The sequence below is a fragment of the Echinops telfairi genome, unplaced genomic scaffold, assembly GCF_000313985.2.
Source record: "Echinops telfairi isolate 266 unplaced genomic scaffold, ASM31398v2 ScPeMD7_18;HRSCAF=68, whole genome shotgun sequence".
Classification (NCBI taxonomy): Eukaryota; Metazoa; Chordata; class Mammalia; order Afrosoricida; family Tenrecidae; genus Echinops; species Echinops telfairi.
In genome coordinates, this window is record NW_022103915.1 from 13,535,175 (window position 1) to 13,544,857 (window position 9,683).

A 9,683-nucleotide genomic window follows, 5' to 3' on the forward strand; every position below is an offset into this window, starting at 1 on the left:
AGTGATTTGTCACTTGCAGGACTTAATACTTGCACTTCATTTCTCAAATTTATTCCTAAGTGTTTTGTTCATCTGATGATATTATAAATGAGAACCTCTTATTCTCTGCTTTGAGTGCTCACTGCTGTCCTGCAGAGATACAGTGGAATTTAGGGGTGTTGATACTGTATCCTGCAACCTTGCCAAATGCTTTCCTGGTTCTAATCTTTTTTTTTTTTTAGTGAATTCCGTCAGGTTTTCTGTTTAAAAGATCAGGCCCTTGCGAACAGAAACGGCTTTACTTTTTCCCTTCTCGCGTGGATGGCTGTTTGGGGTTTGCTGGCCTGATGGCACTGGCTGGGACCTGCAGTACATTGTCGAATGCAAGTGATGGGAGCAGGCATTCTGCCATGTTCCTGATCGTAGGGTATGGTGACACTCTTTTCATGACTCAGAGTGTGTGAGCTGAGGTGTGTCACACAGATGCCTTTTACCCAGGAAGAAAGTCCCCTAATTTATTGAACTTTTTTTATCATAAAAAGTATTCTGAATTTTGTTAACTTTTTTCAGAATCCATTATGATGATCGTATACTTTCTGTACTTTCTTCTACTTATGTGATCTGTTTCCCTGATTTGCTATGTGATCTATTCACTTATGTGATCTATTCACTTGAGTTCCCAAAATAAACCCCACTTGGTCATGATGTATAATCTGTTATATTTATTGCTGGATTTGGTTTACGTTTTTATTCATCTGAGATATTGGATTATAGTGTTCGTGTGACGTCATTGTCTGGTTTGGGTATCAAATGTAAAGTCTTTATATTAAGAGGTTGGTTTTGTTGTTGTTGTTTTGACCTAAATGGATTGACCAAAGAGAGAAGAGTTGTGGAACGTCCTAATCAGCCCACATATTGGGCCAGCTGATCCCTAAGAATGAAGAAAACCACTTCCATCCAGTCAATTCTAACTCATAGCCACCCTCTATATGTTTACGAAGGTTGTAAATCTTTATGAGGAGCAGGCAGCCTCATCTTTCCCCCATGGAGCAAGATGGTGGGTTTGAACCATCAACCTTGCAGTTGGCAGTCCAATTCTTACCTGACAGTGCCACCAAAACTCCTTTATAATCAAGAGACACCCTCAAGTTTCCATTTAAGCCCTCTTCCTTTTTTTGGTACCCTCATCCTTTTGTCACCTGGGACTGTCAGAAGTTTCTGCTTCCATGTGGTCAACAGACAACGTGATGTGGCCCCGGGCGGTGTCATTCCGGCTGTTCATGCTTCCGCTCGCCTGTGATTGGCTGTGGCTCAGAGACTGTGTTTCTCCGGGATTCCCCCAGGAGTGTCACAGCCAGGCATATTAAAATGGTGATGGCACCATTGTTGGGCCTTGAAGTTGGTGTTGCAGTTAAATCCAGAGGGACCTTTCTGTGGTCAAAGAGGCTCTTCTTGCCCCTCTGTTGAGCCTGCTTTGAATGCTGGGCTGTGTCTCTGGCTTATCGAATCCCACTCCGCACGGAGTAGTAGCCAGAGAAGAAAGCGGAGAGGAAATGCACTTAGATCGAGTTGGGTTCATTTCTTGTGCGCGACTGTTTCTATCGCACGCAGATATTCCTAACGCGTTTTTCCTGGCTGGGGAAACATTTGGAGAGAGCTGCTGTCTGGGATTATGCTTTATAACTGAGGGTTCCATCCTTACTCTCTGGGTCTTCTGTAGAATCAGGTCACGTTGGAGTTGGTGAATTCCACCAGAGTAAGAAACGGGGCCACTCGCCTAAAGGCCACCAGTGAGGCTTACCACACAGCTCACCCCTTCTTAGCTTAGTGCACTGTCACTGCGTCGCTTGCCTGGAGGCTCATCCTCCCGTCCCCTGATCTCTGTTCCCGTTACTTCCCTCTCTTGCCCTTAAGTAGCAGTCTCTGGTCCTGTGGCTGTCATCTGTCTCCCTCCAGTCAGCTGACTCATGGCCACCCTGTGTGCATGCCAGAATGAAACAGCGTCACATCCTCTGTCATCTCCCAGGGCCCCCATTTCCCACTCCCCAAGGCTCAGACCCACCGTCCTCGGGTCTCCTCCACCGAGGCTCCTGGTCCCCAGAGGAGAATGTTCCTAGAGGAGGCCCCCGACGACGTGGCCCTCTGCCGAGCAGGGAAGAGGGACGAGAAGTGGGTCTGGAGAACCTACACTTCTCCAGAGGGAGCATTTCCGTGTGGGGGTCTTCAGGCACCTCTCTCTCCCCTTCCTCCACTTCCTCTTCCTGCCGGCCCTGGGATATTTGTGGCACTTCTGAATTCCCACCACCCCTGCCGGCAAAGGGGATGGGGTGGGGTGGGCAGAGGAAGTGGCATTAGGCTCAGATAATGTGCGGCTTGGTTAGCAACTCGGGTAAACACAACACAACCGAGGATTTAGGCAGGCCGGTGGGTCCCTCCCTTTTCAATTAGTCTGGCCAGGCCAGAGCTGGCTAGCTAGGCAGAAATGCTTCGTGCTACTGCTCTGGTTACAAGCTCGCCGACTGCGTGTGAGCAGACAGCCAGGCTCTGGAGCACTGGTGGTTGGATATATGTAAAGGTGTGTGCGCACGGCAGCAGGCAGAGAGCGCACTGTTCTCTTTACGCAGAGAGCACGTCACGGGGCGTCTTCAGCTGCGTCTTCTGAGGGACCAGCCTCAGCGCACGCTGACTCCTTCGAGACGTCACTGCCAACCCGAGCCTTGCACCTCGTCCTCAGCCCAGCCGTGTGCTAGACTGCGTCCCGGAAGAGGAACAGGTGCTGCCTGCCCGCCTGCTGGCTCCTTGCCTCTGGCCAGGCCGAGGCGTCCTGCAAGGAGTAGGCCTGGTACCTTTTCCTGGTGCCCTTTCTTCGTCTTCCTTCGATGGGACGGCAGAAACGGCCAGCTCTTCCCAGAGGACAAGTATTTCTAGTGATTTGAAAACATTTTTTGGGGGGCCTTGTTTTTGGAAAACCATCCCATCCTTTGACTTAACTAATTGTAAGGTTCCCCCTAGGCAGACGGGGTGTCATCTTTCCCAGTCGTTTTCAGAACGTTTGATTTTCTGGTACAAACGGTCAGTGCTGAAAGCCTGGAAAACTAGGAGCTAGAGAAGGGAAGACGGAAAAGCCAAACTCAGGTCATGGAGTCGATGCCGACGCATCGTGACCCTCGACGGCAGGGCAGAACTGCCCCTGCGAGTTTCTGAGGCCGCACCTCTTCACGGGAGTAGAAAGCCCCATCTTTCTCCCTTGGCGCAGCTGGTTTTGAACTGCTGACTGTGCAGTTGGCAGCCCACGGCGTAAACACCATGCCACCAGGGCTCCTGAGGAGAAGGGAGAAGGGCTTACTACTTGGATGGTTTAGTTTTCTTGTGGTTTAGTTGTGCTCTGTCATCCTGGGCAACCTTGAGTTTAAAAGCTTTCACTTCTCGCGTGAGAGTTTAGAGTTTAGCCAAATTTAAAAAAAAACAACAACAAAAACCATGACAGTTCGCGCATACCACTCACGCTCGAACACATGTCTCAAGTGAGATAAACCTCGCTGAAAATCCTGTTTGTATTAGACAAGTTTTTCCAACTCTAGCACTACAATCAGTGACTTCTTCTAAATGGCAATAGATCTGCCGGTTAGTGAGAAGAGGAGGGCTGTTTCATGTCTTCAATTCATGTCTCCACCATGGGCTCAGGAGGAAACTCGTATTATTTAGATAGCACTTCCTAGTGACCTAAATTCCCACCTCTCACTGAGACACAGGCATTCCTTGGGCTTTTAACTTGCTCTTTACGGGTTTCTGTGCTCTTCTGCCTGCCATTAAAGTGCCTAGCTAGAAAGTCTCTATTGCAGAGACAAGCATAAAAATGAGCACAAGGAATCCAAACGTCCGTATTTTTTCATGGGTTGCATTTAAAAAAAACCAGACGCTTTTAGCATTAATACAGCTCTGTGCAAAGTTGTGTACTTTGTGTTATTTTGGAATTGTCTTAAACCAAAGCTGACTTTTTGTTGTTGTTTTGTTACACATACAGCATTTTTTGTCCTCAAGAAAATACGGAGGAAGCCCTGTTGTTATTGCTGATTAGTGAATCAATGGTGAGTGGACAGTGTTTTTACCTTTTTCTTCCCCTTGCCCCCGTGGTCCCTTTTCAATAAGGCAGCCCCATCCACGCGGTTTCTCTGTTCTTGGGGGAAGACTTTCTAGAGGGAATCCCTGTGGGGGGGAACCAGTAGAGGTTCAAAAAGAAAGATGTTTTCTGCTCCTTGCACCGTCCAGCAGTGCCCCCTGGTCAGTCTGGAGCATGGAACATCTCCATTAGCGAAAAACCAGGTGTCACAGTCCGTTCATTCCCCCGCCCACTATTTACTGGCCACTGACCCAGTGAGTGTAGTCAAGCCACAACCAGGGATCTTAAGGGGGGAAGAAGCCCGCAGCGTAACCTTTACCCACCTTCTCAGTTTGCTCTGGTGGAAGAGACGCTGGGGACGCATCCTATGTAGGAGCCTCTGGTTTTACAGCAGGAGCTGGCAAACGCCTCTCCTACGTCTCCTGGTTCTGCTGCCGCCGCCGTTTCTCCACTGCTTTCTTTCTCCCTGGTTTATGTCTTCCCTGGCGCGACCTTTCTTTTTCTACTTCCTTAGTCTAGCAGGTTCTTAGCAAAGGGCTCCACCGGATGCTCTTCACGTTTGCCTTTTTTTTTCTTGGTCATAGTAAGACCCTCCCACCCTTCTTTCTGACTCGTTTTAAACCTGATGGGAAGCAAGTCTGACCAATCCCCTCGTGAAGGTTCCAGGCCCCTTAGTTACAGGGTGCCATCCCCAGCACAGTTACCTGGCACCTTATTGGCATGATTAACAAACTGTCCAATCACAAACACCTCATTTGCATAGCCTCACCCAGTCATTTCAATAGGGGGCGTTTACAAGATCACAGCAGGGGGTGGGGGGTTCACATAAATGGAATCCATGCATCCCACCACACCCCGCCTGCCTTACTGCCTCTGAAGGAAACCGTGGCTCCTCTCCCCTGAGAGTCAGTTGGTACTCGGGAAGATGCTGAGTTACAATGGCATGCTCCCCTCAGCCGTGGCACCGCCAAGCAAGGCACTCTGTGGCATCAGTTCTGGTCCGTCAGTGAACAAGTCACCACGCTTCGTGGCCAACATGTCGGTTGGGCCGGCTCGTGTGGTTTTCCTGTCTGGCCTTCCCTCACCCTAAGTTGGGCTCTTCACAACCTGGCACTGAGTGCCCCTGGGTAAATGTGGTCACGCTCTCTTGATGGTCCCAGGTGACCCCCCTGAAAGCATGCTGATGAGGCATTGTCGATGTCTTGGGCAGTTCTGATGGGAAACAGCTGTGTTTCCATTGTCAGCCCATGTGTTGTGTTTTGCAGTTTGAGAAACATGGCCGTATGTCTAAAGTGCCGTCTCGTTTTGAGGCAGGTGACTCAGACACCTTGCCTCTAACACACCTGCCCTTTAACTGAAGTGATAGAACTATTCCTACTCCAGGTTGAGATCCTCTGGAGACAGGAAGCTCTCTTTAGCTCCAGGGACATCTCCTCCTCAGAGGAGGGTGAAATCCATGGCCATCCAGTCCATGCTGACTCAGCCACCCCAAAGGGCAGGGCAGAACTGCCCCTGTGGGTTTCTGGGACTGTAACTCTTTATGGGAGTAGAAAGCCTCATCTTTCTCCCTCGGAGCAGCTGGTGGTTTCAAACCGTTGACCTTGCAGTGAGCAGGCAGAGGCATGCGTAACTCACACTGTGCTACCAGGGCTCCTCTTATTGGTACATATGGAAAGCTGGGTTTCTAACCAGAACGATTATGTGCTGCCTGCAAATCATCCCACCATTGTGCAGGTGAACGTCTGCAGTAAGGTGGTCTTTGGAAGCCCCTTTTCTCATGTCCCTTGACTTTTTGGTTTTCCGGTTTTTAGCAGAAAATGGATAGTTTTAGAACCAAACTGAGCAGGGCCATCTATGTATTTATTCACTGCCTGGAAAGATGATCTTCTGCACCGATTCCGACTTTAACTTGGAAACACGGATGTGCCCACAGTCTTGACACCCACCAGCAGCCCTTGACCACAGTCCTGCTTCCTCCCTGCCCGTCAAACCCGTTTTGCCAGGAGAAAGGGGTTATCAGAACTATATTCGCAAGACAATATTCTGAGCTATTTTTCATCTGTGGATCTGTCTCATGTTCGACATTGTACCTTTTTCATTAAAAGACACCGATAGGCTCTCTCTAAAATTGAAGAGAAAAATGCACCTGCTATCACTTGTAAACTTGGTAAAAGTATAATTGCTCCATCTTGCCCTGGTGCTGGAGTGGGTTACGCCTTGGGCTGCTAGCCCCAAGGTGAGCAGTTTGAAACCACCAACCGCTCCCAGGGAGAAGGTTGAGGCTGTCAGCTCCCATAAAGAGTTAGAGTCCCGAAGCCCACAGGGGCAGTCCCACCCTGACCTATAGGGTTGCTTGGAATTGACCCGATGGCTGTGGAGTTTGGCTTGGTGTTTGGTTTTCTAGACATCGCTCTTAGTCTGAACCATTTACAGCTGCAGCATTAGGCGAGCCCACTCTCCTGTCCCCAGTTCCCTGGGAGCTGCTTTTGTTGAGCACAAAAGTCACTGCTCCCCAGAGAAGCCTAGAAGGAAACCTTCAAAGGCAGGCTTGCTTCACCAGGATGACTGAAGACGCACTGGGTAGGAAGTGGCCTGTCTTACAGATGCTGATTTGTCATTAGCATCTCAGAGCAAGGCATTGGGAAGTGAGTACTGACTTGGCTGAAGGGCAATGCCTTGCAGGACATTCAGGGCTAAACCTGCTAGGGAGAAGGAAGGTGCCGTGGAGCCTTTGGGAAGAGGACCGCTAGCCTGCCAGGACCAGGGACTGGCTCCTCACCCACCATGGTCACAGTGAAGACAAGGACCCCTCCTGTACACGCCGGGGGTGGGGGCGGGGGTCAGGGTGGGGGCGGAGGCTCCGGGGACTTGTGCTGATTCAAAGCGAAACCAACTCCCTGCCATTGGGTCGATGCTGACTCACAGTGACCCTGTAGGACAGGGTAGTACTGCCCCTGTGGGCTTCTGAGGCTATCGGGATTGGAAAGCCTCATCTTTCTCCTGAGGAGCCGCTGGTGGTTTTGAACTCCTGACCTTGTGGTTAACAACCCAGAGTGTAGCCCACTGTGCCACTAGCAGGGAGATTAGCCGGGAGAAACAAACAAGCCCCCCCAAAACCTGGCATTGCAGCAATTCCAACGTATGACCCCGTAGGACAGAGTAGAACTGCCCCTTTGGGTTCCTAAGAGTATAAATCTTTAGGGGACTAGAAATCCCTAGTCTTCCTCTCCGATCCTATATAAACCAAAGCTCACTACCATCAAGCCACTGCTGACTCAAAGTGACCCCATGGAACAAGGCAGAACTACTCCTGTGGGTTTCCAAGGCTGTGATTATTTAGGAGAGTTGAGCGGTTCATCTTTCTCGCGGGGAGTAGCCGGTGGTTTCGAACTGCTGACCTTGCGGTAAGCTGCCCAGTGTCTCACCCACTGTCCCACCAGGGAGAAACTGGCACCCTGGTTGAAATGTCCACTCTGACCTAGGCAGGTGAAATCTCACTGCCTGTTCTGAACTCCGGCTCTGGACAAGGTGACATGAGCTGGCTCTTATACCTGTAGTCCAGGCGACGTGTGTCCATAGGTCTGTAGAGAAATAACAGCTTGCAGCAAAGAACATCTGACCCAAACCCTGACCTCACGGCTGACCCTCCCGAGGGGCAGCTGGTGGGTTCGAAGCACCTACCTTTCTGCTTGGCCACCTAGTGCATTACCCACCGTGGCGGCCCCAGGACTCCTCTCTGATCCCGGGTGGATGGGAGTAATAAGCTCAGGCGTGCGGCTGCTCTGCGTACTGAGCAGCGGGGATGTGAGCCCAGCAAGGCATTCTCCCCAGCCCCCTCTGCCCTGTGCTTCCCCAGCAAGCTTGCAGTCACCTCTGGTCCTGCACCAAAGAGGCCACAGAGGGATTTGGGGTTTGCCCTGGTGAGAGAGGGGGCGCAGTGAACCTCTCCGTCAGGCGAATGGTGCTTGATGACACTATTTGTTGATGATGGGAACTGTGGGACTAGAGGTGGTCTCCCCGCCTTATCTCAGAACAGAAGCAGTGCCCCCTCCCCGTGCCATGTGGGTCTGCTTGGCCCCCGAGCACGGCTGCCTGCAGCGACGTTGTCTGTGCACCCAAGCCCTAGGGAGTCCTCCCCATTCTGCGTTGGCTCCCAATACTCTGGACAGGAACTTGTGACTCCCTGGGGGCAGTCCTGCTCTGAGAGTCTGGGATAAATGACCAGTGCCCCGTCCTGGCCTGCAGAGCCCCGGTGAACCATGAGAGGTACAGGACACCATGCCTTCTTACCACAACATGGGCCAGCTCACCACTTGCCTCTCTCTTCCATGCCATCCGTTCCAGGCCAACCGGGACGCAGTCCTGAGCAGGATTCCCGAGCACAGGAGTGACCGCCTCATCAGCCTGCAGAGCGCATCTGTGGTCTACGACTTGCTGACCATCGCCCTGGGAAGAAGAGGCCAATACGAGATGCTGTCGGAGGTAGGGCAGGCTGGCCTGCAGCGGTTGGTGGTGGTGGTTGGGGTATAGCACCTCGGAAGAGCTGTGAGCCGGGGTCCGGCTCCCCTGCCTGTGGCATGGTGGTCCCAGGACTTCTTGCCAGTCACTTAGTGTGAGCTGCCTCCTCTGGCTTGTTAGGGAAAGCCGGCATTTCTTACGCAGGAGCCCTGGTGGCATGGTGGTTAAGCTTTGGGCCACTAAAGGCAAGGTCAGCAGTTGGGAACCACCAGCCGCTCCTCCTGAGAAAGATGGGGCTTTCTATTCCCGTGAAGAATTACAGGCTCAGAAACCCACGGGGCAGAGCTACCCTGACCTGCAGGGTGGCAGTGAGGGGCCGTCGACTCTGGCCGGGAGTGGTTTTCTGAGGCTTCTCTGCCACAGCCATCTCTCCAGCGTGTGGCAATCGCTTCCTTACAAAACCGTCCCGTCTAAAGTGTCAGCGCGTCACTCTGTCCACTGGCAGCCTGGGGCAGGTCAGCTGCCACCACTGGCTTGCTGGGGAGCAGGCCTGGCTCAGAGGACCTCACAGGTGCTGCTTGGGTCCACCTGTCGCTCACCCCGCCCTGATGTCTGTCCCAGCTTCTCAGAAGCTCTGGGCATGAGACGCTTGACCATCCTGCAAGTTCTGGAAGAAGCTGGCTAATCTTGGGCCAAGGCAGAGTGTTATTCATGGTCCTGCTGCCTATAATAGCCCATGCCACTACGGTAAAGGGCTAAGTAAGTGACCAGGCCCCCTGCCCGCCCCCCCACCCCCCGCCCTTTAAGAACAAGAAACGGAAAATAAAGCAAGCAACAGCCTAGTTTGTCAAAATGAACCTTTCCATGTGATTTCTCTCTCCCTTTCTAAATTTACACCCATTGCAACAGCCTCTGGGCGCGGGGACAGGGACTGAGATACAGTAACAGACTGGCTGAAACCAGATAAGCCCCCAGCTCACCCTCCAGCCTGCCGGGGCGTCTCCACACGAGGGGAGCAGGGGGGCAGATGAGCCTGCGTGCGTGGCGTGAATCTTTTTTTAGTTTCTGGGCTGGTGACTATACAGGGCACTGGTTCCTCAGCCTGCAGGGAAAAATCAAACAACAG

General features: G+C 51.9%; 1 protein-coding gene across 1 annotated transcript in view; it reads left to right on the plus strand.

Moving 5' to 3' along the window:
* The window catches only part of TTC7B (tetratricopeptide repeat domain 7B), a 248,850-nt gene that overhangs the window by 94,649 nt on the left and 144,518 nt on the right, over nucleotides 1-9,683 (plus strand). Inside the window, exons 7-8 of the mRNA XM_045288134.1 lie at nucleotides 4,004-4,067; nucleotides 8,444-8,581. Of these exons, the coding sequence (XP_045144069.1) occupies nucleotides 4,004-4,067; nucleotides 8,444-8,581 (202 nt within the window). The remainder of the gene's footprint in view (nucleotides 1-4,003; nucleotides 4,068-8,443; nucleotides 8,582-9,683) is intronic.